This window comes from Eutrema salsugineum, unplaced genomic scaffold (assembly GCF_000478725.1).
Source record: "Eutrema salsugineum unplaced genomic scaffold, Eutsalg1_0 scaffold_15, whole genome shotgun sequence".
Lineage (NCBI taxonomy): Eukaryota > Viridiplantae > Streptophyta > Magnoliopsida > Brassicales > Brassicaceae > Eutrema > Eutrema salsugineum.
In genome coordinates, this window is record NW_006256867.1 from 3,154,293 (window position 1) to 3,178,231 (window position 23,939).

General features: G+C 37.8%; 4 protein-coding genes across 4 annotated transcripts; 1 reads left to right on the plus strand and 3 right to left on the minus strand.

The window, feature by feature from the left end:
• Positions 1 to 9,652: 9,652 nt before the first annotated feature.
• Positions 9,653 to 15,070, minus strand: LOC18022112 (disease resistance-like protein CSA1). The gene is made up of 6 exons (XM_006404909.2): positions 14,529 to 15,070; positions 13,447 to 14,130; positions 12,203 to 13,328; positions 11,556 to 11,870; positions 10,481 to 11,470; positions 9,653 to 10,396 (listed from the first exon to the last, which is right to left on the minus strand). Exons 1-6 carry the CDS (start codon positions 14,993 to 14,995, stop codon positions 9,875 to 9,877), a joined length of 4,104 nt encoding a protein of 1,367 aa, XP_006404972.2. The 5' UTR covers positions 14,996 to 15,070; the 3' UTR covers positions 9,653 to 9,874.
• Positions 15,071 to 16,679: 1,609 nt separating this feature from the next.
• Positions 16,680 to 17,510, plus strand: LOC18022339. Its single transcript, XM_006404910.2, has 3 exons — positions 16,680 to 16,890; positions 16,986 to 17,123; positions 17,231 to 17,510. Exons 1-3 carry the CDS (start codon positions 16,723 to 16,725, stop codon positions 17,315 to 17,317), a joined length of 393 nt encoding a protein of 130 aa, XP_006404973.1. The 5' UTR covers positions 16,680 to 16,722; the 3' UTR covers positions 17,318 to 17,510.
• Positions 17,511 to 17,529: 19 nt separating this feature from the next.
• Positions 17,530 to 19,735, minus strand: LOC18022340 (auxin-responsive protein SAUR72). Its single transcript, XM_024158407.1, has one exon. The coding sequence runs from the start codon at positions 19,553 to 19,555 to the stop codon at positions 19,022 to 19,024; it is 534 nt and encodes a 177-aa protein (XP_024014175.1). The 5' UTR covers positions 19,556 to 19,735; the 3' UTR covers positions 17,530 to 19,021.
• A 2,470-nt stretch (positions 19,736 to 22,205) lies between these two features.
• Positions 22,206 to 23,387, minus strand: LOC112088021. Its single transcript, XM_024158167.1, has 2 exons — positions 23,229 to 23,387; positions 22,206 to 23,059 (listed from the first exon to the last, which is right to left on the minus strand). The coding sequence occupies exons 1-2, from the start codon at positions 23,385 to 23,387 to the stop codon at positions 22,334 to 22,336; spliced, it is 885 nt and encodes a 294-aa protein (XP_024013935.1). The 3' UTR covers positions 22,206 to 22,333.
• Between the last annotated feature and the right edge of the window lie 552 nt (positions 23,388 to 23,939).

Below are 23,939 nucleotides of genomic sequence, written 5' to 3' on the forward strand. Positions count from 1 at the left end.
GAAGCATGACGCTATCACAAGATTTGAACCCAGTAAAATCGGGTCATGGGCCGAACCACCGGACTCACCATCCATGGACCAACCTGGTATACGAGAAGGGGGTTCACTCTCTTTGCCATCTTAAGTCTCACGATATCTCTCTAGATACTTGTGGTTCTTAAGTCTAGGTACTCAATACTTTTCCGACCACTTTTCTAGTCATTCCTTTTCATTTCTCCTCTATGGCGGTTCCTAAACCATAGAACATCTTCACCCACAAACTCTTCTTTTCTTCTCTTTTCACCGCAAAAAACCCGAGCAGCTCCTACCTTCCTCAAGGACTTTCAGTCCACTTTCCTTCACTAGTTTTCCGACTAATTTATGCTCTCCAATTAGCCACTTTATGGTCTTTTTGAACTGTTTTCTGACTTGAGCGTCGGAAGGCCTTCAGAAAACACACCCCCATCATATTTTCAGGGCTTTCAGAAAAACGTTTTTTTCTGTTTTGCAGAAGACTTGTCCTTACTCGAGGACCAAAAATCCCCTAAACAATTTGGCGCTAGAAGCGGGGCAATACTCTCAAAGCAAAACAAATTTTCTTTTTCCAAGTCAGAAGTCTGCTACAGAACCCAGATCTGAGGGTAACAACCCAATGACGAAAGATAACCAGGGTCCGCGTGATAACCCAGAACTAGCATTTGGCGATGAACTCAAAAGAGAAAGACAGAAAAGCCTTAAGAATCCGGTGATCTAGAGAGCCCCCACCAGAACAGAAGTCCCACACAAAAAACTGGGAAAGGCAAAATTATGGCAAACCAGCTTGCCAAAAATCCGGCTATGTTCGAGAATCCAAATAGATGCACCGAAAGCAAAAAAAAATAGGAAGGAAAAGAGAAAGGAGTAGCGGGAACATGTCGATCCAAATCGACAAGCGTGAAGAAAAAATTCAGGTAGCAAGTACAAGGTTCCACAGAAAAAGACAACAGCAAGGACAATGTAAGAGATACAAAGTTAGGGAGGTCGACGCGGTCTCTTCACTCCCCTCGAGCTGCTCGCCGCGCAACTTCCGGCCGCATCGTAGTCACCACGAAGAATCCGCTGAACATCCTCCAAATGTGTATGATATGCAGAGAGGCTAGATTCTCTCAAGGCAATGACTTCGAGTAGATGGGCTTCCTCGTTAAGGAGACCCTCACGGGTGGCGGAGACTGTGATAACACCTCCTCATTGGCGGAGATGACCCCTCACCTCGGATAACGACGTCCCCTCCCCTATCAGGAAGGGAAGCCTCCTACAGCGAAAGCTAGGAAGAAAGAGGTGCGTAAATCAATGTAGTGCCACGGGAGAATCAGAGTGGACAACCCCTCCAGAATAATGAAAAAAGGGACGAATAGCGTACTCAGTGGAGGATTCACAGAGGTGGAAGGACTACCCAAGGAAGGGGGTGAATCCCTCCTGGCGGAATCGGCATCAGAAGGGGAATCAAGAGAAGGGGAATCAAGAGACGGCGAATCGCCGGAGCCCGCAAGACCGTCGTAATTAGAACGAGCTGCCGTCAGGGCATCTAGAGACTCTGAGGAAAAAACCATATAAGGGAAAAATCTTATAAAGGATGACGAAGATATTGGAGGCGAATAAGAAGAAGCAGGAAAAGAAAACAGTACCGGGGGAACGAAAGGAGACTGGAATGAGTTAAGCAAAGTGTCATCTACTATGCAGGGATGAAGTAGAAAGGCAGGATCCCTTAAATCTCCGTCCAGGCAAAAAAGAGCGTCGGGGAAAGAAGTAACCAGATTTAGGTTCTCCGGGATGAAGCCTGAAAAATCACACCAGTAAACATATGACACGGGGAAATGAAGAGCAGGAAAGCAGAAGGAGAATGGAGAAATAGCTTACCAGAGGGAGCCCATTCCAACCGTGTTATCCCCACGCCAGTGCACTCTACAAAAGTATAGGCTCTGTAGCCGGAGTGGTCATGCAGCCATGAAGGATGAGCTACCGGGGAGCGCCCACACCCGCGAGGGATCAGATCAAATTTGCGGGGTTAGCTCGCCTAGAGAGTGGCAAAAAAGGCGTATAACACCATCTCCCCGGTGAGGGCAATCATAGAGAAGTCAAAGAGAACTTGAAAGGCGTTGATTAGAATCCATGAGCGCAACCTCAGTTGACTGGGGGCAAAGGATAAAAGACGGTAGACGTCGATCATGAGCCATGACAAATTCCGTCTGAAACCAACAAGGACGGAAGAAAGGAAGATAGTCATGAACCTAGTCGGCGGATCCGCGGGAGTGGATTCGGGTCTGGGACCAAATTCAGTGACGGGATGCATCACAGACATTTCAAAATATTGCGACTGGAGGGAGGCATTACCGTTAGAAGGGTCGCTGGAAATAGAAGACATATCCACGAAGGGGAAGCGGAAAGCCGAAAGAGTTTGGGAGAAGTAGAGAAAGGAGAAAGAGTTGGAAAAGAGTTGAGATAGATTAAGAAAAGGACGAATGAGCGTTTTGCTTTATGAAGGAAAACTGCATTGTGGAGGCTAAAAAGACGGCCAACCAGACATGGCCATGTGGACGCCCGAAAGGCAAAACGGCGAAGAGAAGATATCCTCCAAAGAGCTTGGTAGCCATTGTATAATATCGGGAGACACATGTGAGGCACGCACTGGTAGTAATGATGAAGGTGTCGAATTAGCGTAGAGGTATCAAGGAGTGGATCGTGAGCAGCAAGATGAAGACACGCAGAAGAAGACAAGTCGGATCAGGGGAATACATCCAGGAAGAGGAACAATGGCAAGGTCTCGGCAAGCCCAACAGATGAATCCGAAGATGCAAAAGCCAATAACCTCAGGAGGGATCAGCCTACTTATGGCTCAACAGCGACGAGAAGGCCCTGATCGGAGGAAGGGATTCTGTGATTAAGGAGAAATCCCCTAAAGAATCCAAACCCTGAGGAAAGGAGAAGTCGTCAGGAGAACAAAGACGAAGAAGACGAAGCCAAGATAGAAAAAAAAGAACCATACACCGAGGAGAAGACGGCAAAGACCCCCGGCTAAGGAGAGGAACGAGGAGAAAGAAAAATAACGGAGGCAAATTAATCAGAGAAATAAAAGAAGAAGTTCTCTCATTCGATTATCTTGCTACCAAATGCGCTTCTGCGACTCTCTTGAAAAAAACTTGGCTACATCATTCAGGGTGTTTACCCATAACGAAGACAGCGCAGTAGAGGGTTAGCCTGCCCGTTGATACCGTATCCTCGGAATAGCACCCCTTATTCGGACCACCCGAGGAAATGCCGCTCTGCAGACAGTATAATTGTCCACTTGGAACCTCGTCGAAATTGCATCACGCAGCCTAGAACTGGTTTCCTTTACGGAACAGTCAGACAGTTTTGGTGTGCTTCGTGGTGGACGGCTCTCCCTTAGAGAACCGGATATCTCTAAGAGATCGGCCACGAAATATTGCTGGACTGACAGGATGGCACCACCTCTGGGACCTGACTGACGGCCAAGCATTGTGCCCTTCATGTTATAAGCCCATGGCTTTAGGTCTCTTAGACCACGGCGGATGACTCAGGCATCGCGTCCTTCGTGACCCACGGTCCCAGATCATTTTTCCCATGGCGTCTGACTCAGGCAACGCGTCTTTTGTTTGGGCTCACGGCCCCAAGTCATACTGCCTACAGCAGATGACTCAGGCATCATGTCATTCATCGAAAAGGCGTTACGTGCCTCAGGTTAAAAGGTGGATTCATGCAACACGTTCTTCATCGAAAAAAAATTTGGTGCTTCATGCGGATGTCCAGTCAGGTATGGTTAATGTGGGGGGAAAGTTTTTGTTCTCTGCAAGAATAACTTCCACATCACAGGCTAGCTTCGCTAACCCACGAAGTGGGATACAAATTATTAGGGATAAATTCAATATTTCCTACGTGGACGAGTCACGTGTTTGCATATGGCGTCTTCGTCCATGGCTTTTTTGCAGGTACGGCTTCCTGAGATAAATTCCGGCCCAATACGACCTAAGCTTATAGCACTGGGCTTCGAATCCATTCGGATTCGTGAGATCCGGCATGATAGGTCACCTGTTCTCGGACTACTCATGTCTGACAGCGTAGTACACGTTGTGAGTAACAAGAAAGTCGGAAACTAAGTGGTCAGGAGGAGGAGAGCTCACATTCCCTATTTCCTAGATCTAAGTTTGGTGATCAGAAAAGATCGGGATATAAGAAAGTGTGATCCGCACAGATACCTGGAGAGCGAGGTCATCCCTTCGCGGCAGCTAGTCCCAATATTGCGGGATCCGGGCCACGTATTACTAAACAACTTAAGCGAGAACAGCATTCAAATTTCCCTCCATTCGACAATAGAAATATGCATCGGTTTGATTTAATTGCCTATCTCTTTACAAACCCACGAGATTGGCATTTAATACATTTTTCTTATGTCAAAATAAAAAATATACATTTTTTCTTACGTGTGTCAGATGACAGTGACCTTTCGCAAGAGCCATGGAAAAAAGCAATGCTTCAGCAAAGAGCCATACCGCGTCTGAACCGCCGACCCGACTCGTACACTGAAATGAAAGAGACGCGCCAATGGACAATCTTGTAGCAGGCAGAACACGCCAAAGAAAGTTGGTAAGACCACGAAAAACATAACGCCATCACAAGATTCGAACCCAGTCAAATCGGATCATGGGCCGATTCCACTCGACTCACCATCTATGGACCGATCCGGTATACTAACCCGAATCAGGTAACTTCCTATAAATACTTTGCTTTTTCCTAGTATTTTTAGGATAAAGATTCTTTACAATCTAACTCATAAATCATAATTTTCAAAATACTACTTATATCTCTTGATTCTTAAAGTCTGTCATATTAAAAATATTTAATGAATTGTTTAAATCCCCAAAAAAATTTATAAATTTAATAGTTTACATTTTTGTATTTTTTCTCATATTATATTTGATTTTATCAGTTTAAATTTTTGAAAATTCAATTTTATTTTTTTTGTATTGTTTGAAATTTAGTATTATTAAATAAATTTATCTCACAATCCAAATTAACAATGACATATGTCAAGATCTCATAAGTTATAATTATGTTATGTCTCATACTCACGTTGAACGATTAAGTTTTATATTATAAAGTACTAGATTAAGGCTCACAAGATACGCAATTGAAATTAAAAAAAAATATATATACTTTAATTCTAGAATTGATTTTCTGCATAATTATAATCTATATAATTTAATTTTAAAGTAAAAAAACAAGTTTAGTTATCCAGAAATTATATTTTATGATTCGTAATTAAAAAAGTTCAACGCTGATCTACATTACCTATAAACAATCTGTTTAAATAAATGAGACAACTCAAAAATAAAATTTCAAACGTTAATTTTATCTAAACATCATTATTTCGGAATTTGATATATAATGAATTTTATATAGATTTAATAATTTAAACTTTTTTTGATTTTGTATTTTTGATGTTTTCTTATATTTTACCTTTTTTGATTTTCCATCTTATTAAAAAACTTTTTTTTTTATGAAAAGTTAAAATTTTTACATTGACTATGTCTCGATCTAAAATAGCAATAATACATTTCATAAGCTTGTGAGTTATAATTACATGTTCATGTTAAACGATTCAACTTTATATAGTAAATATATATATATATATACTTATTATTATTGAATGAAAAAGATAAAAGTCATAACAAACCAGAGATACACAATCCACAAAATCTAATAATAAAAATACCATATATTAGTCTACTAGATGCCTGGCTCGCGACTTGCATAAATAGAGAAGTTTCATTAAATAACCACATTAATAAATTTATTATTAATAATATATCAAACACAAATATAAAAACAATAGAAAACAAAGGATCATCTAACCATGTTAAACTTCATTTCTAAAGTAGTCATTATTTGTATAAATTAAGTGAATACATGTGCATATGCGTGGGTTTTGATATCATAAATTATATATCCCCTCTTTTTTATCTACTGGTTTGATGTTAGCTCTCAGTGTATATTTTTCAAACACCATTATAACTTTGTACTCGATTTCCTTTATGTTTAATAAAAGTATCGATTCTCAACAATCAAGAAACCCATTAATGGAAAAAGAGTAAAAGTATCAATTCTGAAGCATAAGTAAACCAAAGTGTCATTAAAACAAATCATTTAATGAGTAAAAGTCTACACCAAAACAAATAAAATAAACTATTGTATCCTTACATTCTGAAAGATGGTCTTGTATACAACGTTCAAAGTATTGATTTGTGGTTTATCTATAGTATCCGTTATCAAAAACTTCAAACCAGCTCTCGAAGTAACACAGGATATAGCCACATAAAGTTCTCCGTGGAAAAATACGAGTTTTGGTAAATATAGTCCAACCTTTGCAAAGTCTATCCTTGGCTTTTATTGATAATCATTGCATAGGCGATGGCTACAAAAAAATTTCTGCGCCTCATTCTAAAAAGAAACTTTGACTAATATACTCACCAGTTATGTGGCTAGCTTGAATAACATGTTTGGCCAATTGTGTTATCAAGAATCTTGTTCAATTGCATAAACCACCTCTAGGGTCAATATTCCAAAGCAAAATAATAGGTGTTTCTATTTTTAATTTTAATTCATGGTTCGGCACTCGTGAGATCTTATACTATTAAGATATTCTTGGGTGTAAATTTTTTCGTCAATCTTGTCCTAAACCCTAAACCCCTTGCATGAGCATAGGGGTTACAAAAACATACAACAGAACTTAATGTTATAAACTGACGACTGAAGAGAATTAAAACAATCATTTAAAACATAGATGATAAAATAAAACAAACCCAAAAGTAAACACCATCCAAAATTAAAGATCAAATGCTACTAAATAAGTGTATGAAACTCAAAAACCAATTGAACTAAGAAAAAAATGAATTCTTCGTCTCCACATAATCGTTTTCATCTTCTTATTTTTCCTTCTTATTTATATGTTGGTTTTTCTTCTGTATCTTTTTTTCTTATCTTTCTTTATCGTTTTCCACCTTTATCTCACCTTATTATCTCACATCTACTTCTTAGTTTTCTTTTATTTTCTTTTATTTCTTCTTCCTTCTCCTCTTCATTCTATATGTCTTTTCTTACTTCTTATTCTTTAGGATTTTTTCTGGTCACGTCTTCTTCGTGTTTTCCACATATTTTCCTTATCTTCTTATTCTTCTTCATCATCGCCTTCGTCTTCTTCATTTTTTCCGACTTAATATTCTTCTTATTCCTTCGTCTTTTATATTAATCAAATACCTATACCTCAGAACTTTAACTTTCTCTCTATCTCCCTCCATGCGTCCCTCCCTATCATTCTCTCTCTCTCCCTCTCTTTCTTTCAATATTTCTCTATCACTCTCTCCCTTCCTCTCTCGTCCTACTTTGTATATATCATATGATTTTGAAAATTATATTTAAAGTAAAAAGTATTTCGTATATTAAAAAATAGGAACACAAAAAGACGAACTAACATATATTTAATATCACGTACCTGAAATGTTTAACTCTCTCTCTCCCCCCTTTCTCTTTCTCTCTATTTCTCTCACACTCTCACTCTCCATCTATATGTCCCTGGAAGCGTCTACATGTCCCTGAAAGCATTAACTCGATTTCTGTCTCTCCCTCTTTCTCCAAATTCATCATCTTCTTCTCCTTCTTATTCTTCAACATTTTCGTCTTGTCATAAGTTTTATTAATATGATTTTTTTCTCTTTTATTTGGTCTTCTTCTTCGTCTTTTCCATCTTCTTTATCATTGACTTCAATTTTCTTGTTCTTTATCTTTTCTTTCCTCTTCTTCATCGTCTTCAACTTCTATTTCATTTCCCTCTTCGCATTTGTCTTCTTCTTCTTTCTCTTCTGTTTTGTTCTACTCTTCTTCTTACTTTTAATCTTATGGTTTAGTTCATTCTTGTATTTTCCTTATTTTTTTTTGGTTTTTATTCGTCTTCTTGTTCATTCTCCAATTGTATGCCCTTTGTCTTCTTTTTCTGCCCCAAATTCTTCATCGTATTTGACTTGTACTTTTTTTCTTATTTCTCTTATATATCTTTCGATTTTCTTATTCCTCACTATTTTCTAGCATCTTCATCATCGTCTTTGATTTATTTTTCATCATCTTTGTATTCTCACAATTCTTCTTCTTCTTTTTCGATTTGTATTAGCCTTCTTTATCCTCTACTTCTCGCCAAAGTTCATTATCATTTATATGTCGTAGGTTATTTTCTCTCTCATAAGAGTGGGCACGATGGTATCAGTGCATTGGTAAACAACCTCTTTGGTAGCTTTTATCTTTCCTTCTATCCAGTTCTTATCTATACTTACATGTACTTGAAGACTTCAAATGTTTTGTCAACCATATTAATCAGATATCAAAAACACAGAAGTGACAAACTAACAGTGATAAAATATTGATCAATTACATGTTCTTGAAGGCTTTAATAAATGCTGATCAATTTCACGACCCTGAAGGCTTTAACTCTCGCAAGCACGGGCGCAAAACCATGCTGAGTGTAGATAGACAATCTATTTTCTAGCTTTTGTCACTTTGTCTTCTCGGTTCTTTTCTTTCTCAAAAGCATGATCGCAGAAACATGGTATCAGTACGTAGGTAAAATAAACCTTTTGGTAGCTTGTGTACTTTTAGCTTTCTTAAGGTCTCTCTAGTTACTTCCAATATGTCTCCTACATCAGAGACAATACCATTCTCCTCTCTCTTCTCTTTTGGATCTGTCTTGACCTTTGCTTCTGGTCTTGCTAATACCAGCCTCAAACACAACAGGTTCATAGCTTAATCTGTAATAATTGAATCGAGAATTATAGCTCAAGCTGTAAATTGACCTTTGATAGCACTAATCAAACTATGTAGATCGGAGTACAGACACAGAAGAGATAAAAATACTGCGTTCTGTTTTATCTTCTTATCTCATACTTGAAAGCTTTTCTTTTTGTCAAGTTGGATTCTATCAAATGGCTAAGTTCACGGTAACGCCAACGATTACCCTTTCAGAGTTTGTTCTCTTATCTAAAATTTTCATTTTGTTTCACGGAAATTGTTTCTCTTTGTTGGTACTTATCTTTTAAGCGCGGACATAATTTTTGATATCAGAGCCTAAGGTAATTAAACAATTTTTTGATAATTTTGATATCATGTTAAGTTTCATCTCTAAGATAGGCATTATTTGTATACATTATGTTTATAGATTACTGTAGTTTCTCATTCTCCCTAGACAAAAATCTCTCCCTCTTTTATCAGAATTATCTTTCATTTTTGTCGATTTTTATCTTTCACGCAAACGTGGACATAAAATTATTATATCGGAGCTTAGGTAAACAATCTCTTTGTTAACTTTAATATCATGTTAAAGTTTAAATTTGAATTAATCATTATTTTTATACGATATTTTATATGGATGAATTTATTATCGATAATAAAACTGCAGACTTTATAATAAAACAGGCCGATAAACTTTTAAATAAAACACGTTTTAATAACCTAATCACAACAAAATTTGCTACATTACTTAAGACTAATAAACAATTAATTAAAATCGATAAAAATATGTAAAACAATAAATAAATATTAGATGTAAGCACAAAAATATACATATAATCAATTTTTTTGACTTCGCAAATAATATAATAGATTTTGCTTGTGATGGGTGAGTTATTATCTCTCCCAGACTTTATTGAAATATATGCAGTTTTTGCTTCACTTTTTCATGACTCAAGCGATTAAAACAAACTCAGTAGCTCAAGATCCAACTCATTTAGGATTCTCACCTTTCTAAAATTGTCTCGACAAGAGTTTTGTGTTTTGCTTCACGTGGGATGTTCTCATCTCTCTATTGGAGTTCAGTTTTTAAAGCTGAACATATATTTCCCCTTTCTTCCGGTGCATATACCAGACTAAATCCACACTTCACCACCTCGCAACCTCTGATCTCTTCCATACCATCTGTCACTTCAAACTCAACAGAGGTTTCAGTACAAACACATTCATCGTCCTCTTCACTAATTTTGTTGATATCCAACCTACTCGTAAAGCCAATAAAGACATGAGATGACACAATCTCCCGTGATGTGTTACTTGGTTCGCTCCAACCTCCAACAGTGCAGCAAAAGCGGTTACTAGACCCATCTTCATTCTTGAACTCACAATTACATTTCAGTAAGACACGTTTCCTCTGGTTGTGGTAACCATCAAATACGATAACAGCGCATAGACCAATCCCAGTAAACTTGTTGTCACACCAGTGTGGAGGCAGCTTCGGATTTAACACCGATCCAGAGGCTCGGTGACTGAACCACGCCGGTACTTCCCATCCAGGAAAACAAGTTCCAATCAAAGCTTCCAAAACTAAACCCTGCAAAAGAGAATGCCAAAACAAGATGAGACACCACAGATGCAGCAATGGAGACTGGAAACTGATAGAGATAAATAGACATACCCCATTGTATCGTGTTAGTTCATCTAGCACTGACTGGCTTCTCCACCGAGTATAGGAAATGATATTATCCTTTGCGTCTTGATCCAACTTGTTGCAGTTGGAAAAATTAAAAGTGGCATGGATAGGGTCAGACAACACGGAAAGGGCTACAGGATTTGCAACTGTTTCCAGTGAATCACAACCATGTGCATCAAAGTACTGAAGTCTTGGTGGAAGCATTGGAACAGATATCAGCCTCTGGCAATACTTCACATCGAGCCATTTCAGATTATAAAGTTTCCCAATGTCAGGATGCAGGGTGACAAAATCATTTCCACTCAAACATAGACGTCGCAGTGAGGATACTTCCCTAACACCACATGGCCATTCTCTCGCGCTGCAATGTGATCCTAGAGGTTGTAAGAACGTATCTTCAGAAGCTGGGCTTTCGGATCCAGTGAAGCATGACATGCTTGGCATCTCTTTTACTCCTGTCCCATCAAGAAGTAAAATCTGGAGATGTTTTAAGCTATTCCTGACATCCGGAAGATTCTTAAGCCTTGAACAACCAGAGAGTATTAGCTTGTCAAGAGATTTCAGGTCACCCAGACAATCGGGAAGGGACTCCAACATTTTGCAGTTTTTCAAATTCAACATGACAAGCCTCCGGAGGTTCTGTATAGCCAGAGGAAGTCCTTTGATTGCCGTGCCATCTAAATGCAAAAATTCTACACTTTCTGAAATAAGCTGAAAGTCCTTTAGGTTTGAGCAATCACTGAGGATGAGTGTTTTCAAAGAGATTAAATTCATCTTAAGAGACCAAAGACGTATGCATCCTCTCAGGTTCAGGAAAACAAGAGACTTCATGTTTTGAATCTCCACCGGCAACTCATCCAAACTCGTGCAGCCTTCCAGATTGAGTCTTTGAAGATTTTCAGCCATTGACAATGCTGACAAGTCAAGCAACTCACTCGAGTGGCTTAGATCTACCCACTTCAACCGTGGTGTCTCCTATCAAAATTCAACCACCGATCAAAAACTGCACAAGCCATCAAGTGAAAACATCTATGCAAAAAGATGGCACAAAAAGACACACCTTTTCGCCTTCCCAAACACGTGTAATCTTACTGTATGGCAGCCTAAGGTCAACAAGATTCTCCGGTCTGAAGTCTGGTGGAAGCTCCTCCAATGGAAATTTCACCCAATGAAGATATCGGATCTCTTCCAAGGGGAATTCAAGCCCATCCGGGAAGTGTAATTTGCAGTCAGCTTTACATTGCCGCAGACAACAAGAATCGTATATTTTCATGTATCGAAGATTGCGCATATCAATGAAGGTTGAAATGTCCAAGCACATGCTCTTCGTTAAGTTTGAAGTGTCTAAGAAAATACCTCTTACGTTATTGACATCCTGTTCGCAGGTCAAAAGGAAAACATGTTAGCAAAAATTTACAGTTTAACTAGAAACCTTGTCTATATAAATGTTTTTCTATTTTCTAAGTTATCGTTTATTATTGTTATTTCCTGTTTTCAAAGTACATAGTGGAAAAAGAGTTCACGATCCACCTTAAGAGTTTACTTATTGTTGATTTATCTTAGTGTTCAGGTTTCAGACAGGGCAACAGTTTTTCCCTTATTTCCTATAAAAGATTACCTGTACTGCTGTACATTTATTTTAGAAAAGCCAGAGAATGCTAGAAACATGATTGGGTATTCTCTTTCACAGGAAATAAATAAACTTACTGATTCTTCCATTTTCGTTAGCACGCTGATGATTTCTTCGTAGTTCGACAGGCTAAGCCACCGAGGAGAACCTTGGTCCTTAGAGAACGTATGTAGTGGAACATTCATCTCTACTCGGCCATCAGTGATTGTAATCAGGAACTTGTTAACGAGATCTTTTACTTCACTCACAGCATCAGTAGAGTCAGGATCTCCTGAATCTAGTAAACTCCTAACAAAGTACTCATCCTCTGATTTAAAAAAGCACACTATGTCGAGAAACACATCTTTCTGCTTGTCACTAAGTTTTAGTTGTTCAGCAAAGAATCTCCAGGCATTTTGGACCATCATATTGGGTTTTTCTGTCACCATTTCCAATTCAGCCTCGCCTTTCCCATAAATTTCCCTACCTAGTAATGTGAGAATCAATGGGTGTCCTCGAGCGTATTCCACAAAAATTCTAGAGAGCATCAGGAAGGTACTGGTGGGACTACATTGACCATCGAAGGCATGATATCTTAAGAGTTGAGAGGCCTCTCCATCGTTCAATTCCGGGACCACATAAGTATCATTAGTGAATCCCTCAAGCAATGACTTGTCACACGTTGTAATAATAATCTTGCTTCCCTTCTTAATCCAGTCAAGTTCACCCAGGAGAAACTCTAACTGTTCCTTGTCACTCACGTCATCTAGAACAGCAAAAATCTTTGTCTTGAGTAGTTCAACTTTCACAGATCCATGTGTTGACTCGTCACTTAACTTCCCCTCGAGTAAAAGTTCCAGGAGTGTCTTTCGCAGCCCCGCTGGCCCATAGTCCTCTGACTTCTTACGGATATCCAGAAAAGGAACGCAACGGACAAACTTGCGGTTCCACTTTTCGTGCAGCTTCATTGCGAGAGTGGTTTTACCAATACCAGGCATCCCAGCAACTCCAATAATTCGAGTATCATTGCAATCAAACTCCAACTTTTTCTCCAATTGCTCCATACGTAGCTCCATTCCAAAAAGCTTTTCTTCTTTTCCTGTGGGCAATTCAGTTCTTTTTCCTTTCGCTGTAGAAGGAAATAGAGACGGTTTTTCTCCTTCCTGCTCCGATATAATCCTCATGACATTCTTGACGATGTCAGTGACGATCCTACTCTCAGAACTGCCATAACCATTAAGAAAAAAACGGATAAGTGGCAACGATCATATACGCACGAAGAATCTAGTAATTTCAACAATAACCAATTCAAGCCAATAGTAAGCTATAAATTTAAAATCACCTGCCCTCACTCAAGACGAAGCCCAAAGTGGACGCAGTAGATTCCAAAGCTTCCTTCCATTTCATGATATGCCCAGCCCGGCTACTACGGCACAACCTCCAAAAGTTGTCACCAAATTGTCCCATCAGTTTTCTAACCTGCGATGGCTCCACCTTGTAGAAAATGGGAATCGCAATGAGTTTGCCTTCCTCTTTTGTTTCTTTGATCTTCACCAGCTCGTCTAAGCACCATGCCGATTCAGTGTACCTTTCCGAGAAGATGACGAGCGCGATCTCTGATTCCTCGATCCTCTTGAAAAGGCTTCCAATTTCTTGACCTCTCGCCTCCATTTGGTCTACGAAGACGCCGACCCCGTTCATTTTTAAGGCCGGGATGAGGTGGCTGACAAAGCCATGGCGTAGGTCAGCTCCTCGAAAATTGATGTAGACTTTATGCTCTGAGGAGGGTACCATGGTAAAGCTTTCGCTTACATTTTCTTGCTTGTTTTCTTCATTGGGTGAGCCAACTTTATTGTTCTCAGAGCTATCCTGTAGCTTAGGGGTTGCGTCAGAGTTTTTTTCACCGAGTAAATCATCGTCCTTTCGTAATTTTTCGGGAAACTTAGCTTCAGGCTGATCCCTTGGAAGACGGATCAAAGCCATCTGGACTTGATTGACGATTTCTTCGATAAACATGAATTCGCTACTGCAAAATGGATGTAAGAAAAAACAATGAGACTCCCTGACAGAGTAAGGCCTTAGCAATGGTAGACGCACACACAACTTAAGCCCATTGTAGCTGAGAAGGTTCCATTATGATGCCATTGCACTACTATATTGATCAACTATGAGAATTAACAATCACGATCTAGGGGTTTATTCAAGAGTTCGTCTCCTATAGTCCCAACACTATCCAAGATACATCTAACAATGCATAAAACTCTCCCACTAGTCTTCTCCTACTATTTATACTCTTTCTCTCTTCCTCTCTATGTTACAACAGTTGAACCGACAATTAATAATCTTCTTCTCTTCTCATTCTCTTCTCTTCTCTTCGAGTTCAGTATGATTTATGTAGTAAGATAGGCAGGGTAGAATCCATACCTGCTCTCATTTAACACGAGCCCTATTCTTTTTGAAACGAGATCCAAAGCTTCCTTCCATTTCTTGAGCTTGTCGAAGTCAGAATTACGTTTCCCGAGATTCCACAAGTTAATTCCGAAATCTCCATCAAGCCGTCCCACTTGGAATGGATCCATCTTGTAGAAAATGGGAATCGCCATGAGTTTGCCTTCCTCAGCTAATTCTACTATCTTCACCAGCTCGTCTAAGCACCATGACGATTGAGTGTACCTTTCCGAGAAGATTACAAGCGCCACCTTCGACTCTTCGATCCTCTTGAAAAGGCTATCAATAGGTTGACCCTTCGAGATTTCACTGTCTACATAAACGTTGACTCCGTTCCTTCTCAACGCCATCTCGAGGTGAGCGATAAAGCTCTGGCGCAGGTCTCCTCGAAAACTGAGGTACACTTGCGGAGGCTCTGACCGGGTTTCTTCGTCCAACGCCATGGAAGAATTTCTCGCACGGAATTTTGTTTCCAGAGACGAACTCGAAAATTTGGGGAAATGAGTTTTTAGGAAAAGATTTAAGTGAAGAACATCTTCTTCGTCAACGTTTCGTAACACTATCGAATTTTTAATGATTTTTAATACCACAAATACATGTGTATTATTTATTTTATCTTTTATCGACCAATTTCGAATCAGCCACTTCCTTGTTATTTGGAAAAATTGCAAAAAAAAAAACTCAAAGGTTTAAAATTTCACTAAAAAAACCCAAAAAAATATTAAGGTGTATGTTAAAGCCTAAGGTTTCGTATAATGTAAATTTAAACTCAGCTGTAAACGGAGTTAATTTTCTAACAAAAAACTCAAGCGCACCACTTAATTAACCTTCCAAAACGACTGTGTTTTATTCTTTTACACAGAAAGAACGTTGGCGACGCAAAAATGAAAAGAGAAAATCAATTCTATATCGATTTGGATAAGAAAAAAAATCCAAATCTTCAAATTTCTGTGTGACTATGGAATAAGTTTCAATTTTGGAATATTATATAGTCTTTTTCGTTTTCGATTTACTGGGTTGCTTTGTTTCTTCATGTTGTTCCACACGTGTCCTTTGAATTCTTAATTTCAGATTCTTTTGATTTTGGTTTGAATTCTCTAATGAAGCCAAATTCTTAATTTTAGAAGAAGTGCCATTACTCCAGAAGAAGTTTCACAGCCAATTGTTCATAACCAAACTAATATGGAAGAGGTACCGTCAATTATATCTTCTATAATCAAATCTGCTCTTGCCTTATTTTTGTAACCAATTATGCTCTCGTCTTTTTGTTTTTAGGAATTCCATTGATAAAAATTCTGGTATTTGCGAAGTTAGGAGGCTGGTTTTTGTGAAGTTTGGAAGCTCGTTGTTGAAGTTAGTAAGGACCGATGAGGATGAAGTTAAGAAGCTGGTTTTTGTCATATAAAGAGTCTTCTGTTTTTTTCTTTTTGGGAAATGATTTTTCTAAGAATCGTTGACATGAATTTATCTCTCTAAAAGACGTGTGAATAAGCTTTTGTTATCTAATGTTGTTTGCCATAAAACAGAAAATCTGACAATCAAAATTTAACTTAGATATCGATTAAACCCAAAACCTAAAAATATAAAATCTCCAATTAAAATTCAAATCTAAAAATCGTTTAAACTCAAAACCAGAAATAGAAATTGATTAAAAACAAACATAAAAGCTTGATTCTACCTCTGTTTCGAAAAGAAGCAGACGAAACAAAGATGATCTGATGAAAGAAATTGAAAACAGTGTTTTCTGTAGAAAAGAATAAAACATGGTCGTTTTTGTAAAGTTAATTAAATGGTGCGTTTTAGTCTCTGTTAGAAAGTTAACTCCGTTTACGGTTAGGATTTAAAATGCATTATACGAAACTTTAGGTTTTAAAATACATCTTAATTTTTTAGATTTTTTTAGTGAAATCTGAAACTTCTAGGTTTTTTTGCAAATTTTTCCTTGTTATTTTATTAAGCTGTCCCTAGCCGGGTCCCTACTGACAAAATAATTGATGCTGAAAGTGTGGTCATTTTTAATCAAAGCTTCTTCTATTATGAGTTTTATTTTTGATCCAAGTTAATGGGCCTTCATAGACCCATTATCGGCCCATTAAATACTTAAACCGGGGACTGTGCGTTGACAGAATCAACCACCACGGAAGTCTGGATTGGAGAAGGCAAAAGCAAAATGGCGACTTGGATAACGTTACAGCCTCCAAATTCATCTTATTTACGGCTTATGCCATCATCACCGTCGCCGGATTTATCCCCGGCGCGTCGACGTCACTGTTATCTCTTTAAGCAGTTTCGATGCGTTCCACTTCAGCAACAAGAGCGCCAGCTCGAGCAGTCGCAGGTACCAAATGACGACTGAGAAACAAGAAAACCGATGAAACTGAAATTGGAATTGTTCTGATTTGACAATTGAATTTGATGATTTTCCGTTTAAAGGGAGACGATGAAGCTTTGATTCTGTGTGAGGACTGTAACGGGAAAGGATGGTTGCTCTGCGATTTCTGCAAAGGACAGAAAACAAATGTTAAATCTGAGAACAAGAGAATTTACCGTCGATGTCCAACTTGCAGAGCTGTAAGTAATTACAAAACCTAAGATCTTAGCGCTTTTCCCCCAAAATTGTTTGGATGAAGCTATGAAAAATGGTTGTCTGATTTCTGAAGTTGAATAATGTTAAACAGGTGGGATATGTGTTGTGTAGAAAGTGTAAAGTGTTCAAGTGTGTTACATTTCCTAATGCAGAAGACGGCGAGGAACTTTTGTTCTAAGCTCAATGACACAAAGTAATGTTTCAGGTTTTCTTCCTTTTCCTCATTGTTATATATGTAACTGTTGTCTTACTCGTCGATTTAGCCATATGTATTAGCACATTTGTAACATTTATCAGATTAGTGATTGCATTGGCTTCTTCACTGACCTCTATGTTCATGTGTGAACCTTTCCTGGTTTTTTTTTCTGCAATGTGCCTCTGTAGATATATATATGCATTCAATGATTAATGCATGAAATTTTTGATTCCCTTGTCGTTTAGCTTGTAACCTCAATGGTTAATTGCTGTCTTATAATAAGGCATATGGCTGTTCTTGTTAATCTGCTGCTTTGCTATCTTTTTATAGAATGTGCAACTCCTTTCCCCAAGGTTTCTTATTTGATTATCCTCAATATCAGGTTCAGGAGATTAGTTTAGAATTTGTGATGGTATAAATCTCAGGTACATATGTCATGTGGCCATTTTCTGATTTATCGGATCTCGAATCTTTCGATGTTTATATTTTGACTTTGCCCATCATTACTCATATGGCAGAGAACAAACATATGATTACATGAACATCTTTCTTGCTTTCTTGAATCTTGATTGGTTTATGGGATGGTCAAATCAATCCTTGTGATCTGCCGTACTCGTCTATGCATGTGAACACAATAATGGAGATACTTAGTTTACATAAGAATATTTATGTGACTCTGTTATTAGCATATTATATTACTAAGTATCCTTATTATAGCTTTAGTTTCCGTTAAAGAAGCTTAGGATACCGTACTTTTTCGCCTTTGAATAGTTTAACAACCACATTCCAGTTGGTGATTAATGGTACAATTCCGTAATTATTGTTTTGATTCCATTATGGATTATTTTATTGCTTTTTAATCTCTGATTACTCTAACATAATCGCAACTTTAGTTCACATGGTTGTTCCGGAAAACCCGCAAACTGCACAAATAGAAACATGAATCATTTTTTGTAGAAAAGTCTATTCTAATTGATTTCTGCATTTTGGAATCATTTGATTTCTGCATAGAGTTAAATGACAAAATTCAGATGTTTAATCCATGTGACTCATTCTCCTCCACTTTCATTAGGTTCTTTCTGCTGAGATTATACATCAACTTGTATTAGATACTCCAAACTAATAGATATCCAATACATCAACAAAAGGAGATGGTTGTGTCATGAATTTGCTTGCCGATGTTCTTACTGACTTGTGTTGCAAATGCAGACAACTAGATTACAAACGATTTAAATCTTCATGTGTATGCAAAACTCAAATAGTGTTTTTTACTTGATTCACTTTACACAGTATTTGATTTGTTCTTGTACCACGAGGCTACTGCATATGTCATCAGGGATAAATTGGTTATATCGATCGGTTGTCGGATTCTTGTAAGAAATTTCCACCAGAGAATATGACAAAGTCATTTTAAGTTTTCATCTGTCAGTGCTCAGATGTAACCACAACAAAAATCGAAACAGAGCAGAGAAAGAACAACGGCTCTCCATGAATAGAGGCTCTGATTTCAGCTTCAGTTATCGGTTTGTACATTTCATTATTCAAAATCTCTCTTCTCTCTCTCAGCAGTTATAAGCACACAAATCCAAATCCCTAGAGAAAAAGTGGGAACATGGAAATAAGCAGAAAAGGCTTAAGTCAACAAAGAGAGGAAGAAGATTCAGGAGCAACAAGAAATGAACAAAACTATCTGCACATTGGGCTGTGTGGTTGGTGCGAAGGAGTCCGAGGACATTCCGATGGATGCCTGTAACTCTTCTCGTCATTTACTGCTGCATTGAATTTACAATCCTGTTTAGCTGTTGTTGTCATCACCAGGTACCCTTGGTTCTTCTCCTCCATTATCTTCAATATGCTCTCGAAGACAGAAACTTCACAAGGTATCCGCAAGACACCGGCTTGTTGAAACCCAAACTCTTCTTCTGCTTCACGCAGAAGAACAAGGAAAGCTTGGTGGCTAAGGTACTCTGTTGGTATTGTGTACCTCTTTTTCTCTAACCCTACCGAGACAGCTAGATACCCTTTAGGAACAGCTGTTGCATCTGTAAATGAAAGTGTCCTCTTCAGAAACTTGATGCTCTTGCTTCCTCCGCCATTGCTGTTGTTGTTGTCTTCGTTGTTGTTGGCTGCTTTTGATGCATTTGCTTGTTTCCGCCATTTCTTGAGGATCTGTTGAAGCTTAACGATCTCTTTTATCTTGTTTGACTTCTTGGCTTCCATGTTGGAGACAGAAGACAAGAAATGGGTTTTGTGCTATGTTTTGTCTATGTGATGGTTTAGCGGTTTGGTGTTTGTGTTTCTTCTCTCTGTGTGTAGTGATGAGGACGTGGTGGATTTTGAGAGTTGGGGATATATAGAGAAAGGTGTTGGACCTTGTAATTCTGATGTAATTAATTATTTCTGTAGTTTTCTTGTTAAGATATTGGGCTAATCATATGCTTTAGGGTATTTTAATTAATTTACACCAACTTGAACTTGTTGACAAAAACAAATATGAACTTTGAAAATTAGGTTTTCTTACAAATCTCTCCATATTTTAAAATAAAATTATTACATGCCGCAAAAGTGAATATATTGAGTTTACATTTGCAGAGTACAGATTTTTTTTTCTTGTTAAAGCTAGTAGATTAAATTGCGTCTGTAACTTATATCTGTTCTCTAAATAAATTATTTCTGTATTTGTAAACTTTGTTTCAAAGTAACCAAAAGGAAGATGTTAATAAATTAATATAGTAAATATATTATGCATGTATCATGTATGAGTACAAAAAACGAGTAAGACATAATCATTTGTTTCAACGACTAACTCATATGCTTAGAATAAAATTTATTCTAACAACACCAACTTCAACTTAATACATAAACCCATAAGTTCATAACAAAAAAAGTTGGCGTCGATTTTTGGACACAAACGTCAAAGTTTAGTTACTTTCTAAAGTTTTTGAGCATTACAAAATTACAAGGAATGAAGGAAATAATAAAGTTTTGACGGCGATGATCTCTGCTTGTGCGGTGGTTAATTAGAGGGGAAGCACTGCATATAGTGCATATAGACTTATTATTTTTAAAGTCTGAAAAGAAGAATTCGTCTGGCCCGTACAATGCGGTTCATATCGGACTACATGTTCTTATGTGTGGTTACGTTGCATGTGATTGTCTGCATGTGGATGTAAACGGCATTTCTCTAAAATAATAAACGGCACTTCCCTAAAATGATCATATTTTAAATTTTTGTTAAGTGGAACTGGAACCAGTTGTTAATTTTTAGTTTGTATTTCGAAACAGATAATTACAAAGCTTTAAAGGAAACAGTTGTTAATTTTTACCAGAAAGAAACAGTTTTTAAAAACTAATTTAGCTGAACCAAGTACGCAGGATCATCTTCCAATAATTCTTCAGTAAAGTACCTTTTAAATCAGCCTACATGATTGAACTGATTTTCCAACAAAAATAAAAATGATTGAAATAATTAATAATGGAGAAATTTGTTAATTTGTTAAAATCAGCTGGCTTTTTTATTCCGGATCTTCTATACGTGCCATAATCAATGACGACCTTAATGTTTGTTATATGATTATTAGAGAATGATCATTCAACAATAAAATATACATCAAGGACTAATAGCTCTCCATATTTTGATTTTCGGTATAACAAAATGTATGGATATCGGCTCATAACCTTACGGTCAACGAAAACGATAAAACATAAACATTAGAAGATGGTATATATTTTCTTGTTACATTGACGAGTCCTATAGTTATAAAAGTGGCACACATATGTGTAACAGATAACAAGGGTCTATATGGGTCTTGTCCAAGACAAACAGGTATTGACTATGCTACATTTTGTGATTGATTTAATAGATTTGACTCAAATAGACTCAAATCAAGAGTTCTTCCTCGTTTTTGTTGATCTTGGAGATCACTAAGTATGTTTAATAGATGATGATGATTAGAGATGATTTCGGGGTGAGATTTTCGTATAATAAGAGTGATTTAGCTCTGTGAGGAAGATAGAAGGTCAGGTCGGAGACGTAAGTAGTATTTGTAAGGAGAGAACAATTAGTGTTTCGAACTAAGTCTGGAAAGAGTCCACTTTGGTGCTTTTAATATTGTTACAGCGAGCTCGGTAGAGAGACAAGTGTATTAAAGTAGAGAGAGAGAGTCATAAATTTCGGATCCCCTCATAAATGATCTGTTGGGAGTATTTATAGCGGGAGCCAGGAGACGAGTTTCCTCCAAATCGGGACAACGTGGCAGCTTCAGCGCATCTCGCGGGTATGGCGTCTCGAGCCGCGCGTCTGAACCACTCCGCGGCAAGTGATGATGGTCCTTCGCCGAGCTACTTGCACGCATAGGCCACTGTGGACGAACTGCCCTTACACGTGTCAGGTTCTGCTCGGCTCCGCACACTGTAGATCAGCGTCCTAATGATGGCGATTTGGCGGGACCATGCTGACCGGACTCGTTGACTTTGACTGGATTTCTGTTGACTTGGTCTATGGGCTTTTATTATGTAAGATGGGCCTAGCTAATTGGGGGTGCTAAGCCCACCTCCAACAGTTTTCATTATTGTCCACCAACCCCTCACAAAGAATAACGTACAGATATTCTAGCAAAGACGTTCCGAGACATGAATTCAGTTTTTTCTTCTTTTTATTATGACTTTTATTTCTTATTGGTCAATTGACTTATATAAGTAATGTATTCAGAAATGTAAGTACAAAAACTCAGAGCATCATTATCCCTAATACCCCAAATGGGTTTCTTAATAATTTTTTATTACTAAACATAGATTAAGAAACTTCTTAAGAAACTTAATGGTTCTAATGGTGCATTGCTAATACCCCGTTGGGTTTCTTAAATAAAAATTTGTTTAAAGAAATATGTTTTATTTAAAAAAAATCTAATTATTTGATTACAACATTCATAACATTAACACTTAATACAGAAAGTTGATTATTAAATAAAACATAGGAATAAAAACTCAATTATTTGGCTAATTTTCTCCAAATTGTTGCCATATATGCTCAACCAGATCGAATTTCAGTTGATGATGAATTTGACTATCCCGTACTCTTAGTCGAGCAGCCATCATATTAGTAACCCTTGAGGGCATATTCGTTTGAAACGTATTATTGACATTACCACCTCCACTTCCTTCTCCTTGTTCGAAATCTGAAACATCAAGTAGACTGTACCTGTCTCTTTCGTCTTGTACTATCATATTGTGTAATATGATACAATCTCTCATAATTTTTCCAATTTTAGCTTTATCCCAAAAAAGAGCTGGATTTTTAACAATAGCAAATCGAGCTTGCAAGACCCCGAAAACACGTTCCACATCTTTTCGGACAGATTCTTGATGTCGAGCAAAAGCACGTGCTTTTTCTCCTTGTGGAAGTGGAATTGATTGGACAAATGCTGTCCATTTTGGATAGATGCCATCTGTTAGATAATATGCCAAATTATACTCCGTTCCGTTGACCGAGAAATTTACTTTCGGAGCTCGACCTTGTATGATATCATCAAAAACAGGTGAGCGATCAAGCACATTTATGTCGTTTAAGGTACCTGGGGGTCCAAAAAACGCATGCCATATCCACAGATCATATGATGCAACCGCCTCTAAAAACGATTGTGGGTTTTCCCGATCCTCGTGAATATTGCCCTTTCCAGGTGGTAGGGCAATTCTTCCACTCCTAATGCATACAGTCGATGCTTCCTATCATTCCGGGAAATCCGCGTTGCTCTCCAAAATTAAGTAAGCGTTGAAGATCTTCTGCTGTGGGTCTTCTTAAGTACTCATCACTGAAGGTGTTTATTATTCCATCAACAAAATGTTCCAGACATTTACGACTAGTAGTCTCACCAAGTCGGAGATATTCGTCAACCGTGTCAGCTGCAGTGTCGTATGCTAAAAGACGTATGGCTGCTGTACACTTTTGAAGTGCAGAAAGACTACACCTTCCGAGAGCATCTTTCTTCTGGCCAAAGTATGGGACTTTATTGGAAAGTTTCCACACAATATGCATGAACAGAGGCTTGTTCATCCTAAAACGGCGTCGGAAATAATTTGCGGGATATGTAGCATTCTCACTAAAGTAATCGTTCCATAATCGATTATGGCCTTCTTCGCGCTCTCTCTCGATATAAGCTCTTTTTTTTCTTGATCTGGGTGCCTCTTGATGATCTTCATATTGAGTGCACAGATTTTCGTAAGTTTGATAAAAGAGATTTTGGAAAGTTTGATTAAACGAATCATCAAAATATTGATTAAAAGAATCATCAAGTGATCCATCATTGTTGTTATTGGATGATGAAGCCATAACAACAATAAAGATAGAAGAAGAAGAATGATATATGAGAATGAGAAACGATGAAGCAACCAAGGGAAATATTTTGGAGAAGTTGATATCGAGAACAACAATAGAAGAAGAAGAATGAGAGATGTATTTTTCTCAAAACGTTTATTGCCAATATATAGACAACTCATGATAATAATTCATAAAAATAGTGGTGCTGACAATACAATCCAACATGTGGTGTCAAATGACACAAAATAAAGTTTAAAAAAGACACAAACTACATGACAAATTGCTTGT

Bases quoted from the DNA above. Each gene is read 5' to 3' on its own strand.
- LOC18022339 (XM_006404910.2), top strand. From the start codon at position 16,723: ATGGCGACTTGGATAACGTTACAGCCTCCAAATTCATCTTATTTACGG. The intron at 16,891-16,985 runs GTACCAAATGAC...TTCCGTTTAAAG, and splicing joins GCCAGCTCGAGCAGTCGCAG to GGAGACGATGAAGCTTTGAT. The intron at 17,124-17,230 runs GTAAGTAATTAC...AATGTTAAACAG, and splicing joins GATGTCCAACTTGCAGAGCT to GTGGGATATGTGTTGTGTAG.
- LOC18022112 (XM_006404909.2), bottom strand. From the start codon at position 14,995: ATGGCGTTGGACGAAGAAACCCGGTCAGAGCCTCCGCAAGTGTACCTC. The intron at 11,871-12,202 runs GTAAGTTTATTT...ACCTGCGAACAG, and splicing joins TAACGAAAATGGAAGAATCA to GATGTCAATAACGTAAGAGG. The intron at 10,397-10,480 runs GTATGTCTATTT...TCTCTTTTGCAG, and splicing joins AACTAACACGATACAATGGG to GGTTTAGTTTTGGAAGCTTT.
- LOC18022340 (XM_024158407.1), bottom strand. From the start codon at position 19,555: ATGGAAGCCAAGAAGTCAAACAAGATAAAAGAGATCGTTAAGCTTCAA.
- LOC112088021 (XM_024158167.1), bottom strand. From the start codon at position 23,387: ATGAACAAGCCTCTGTTCATGCATATTGTGTGGAAACTTTCCAATAAA. The intron at 23,060-23,228 runs GTTGACGAATAT...CCGGAATGATAG, and splicing joins ACGACACTGCAGCTGACACG to GAAGCATCGACTGTATGCAT.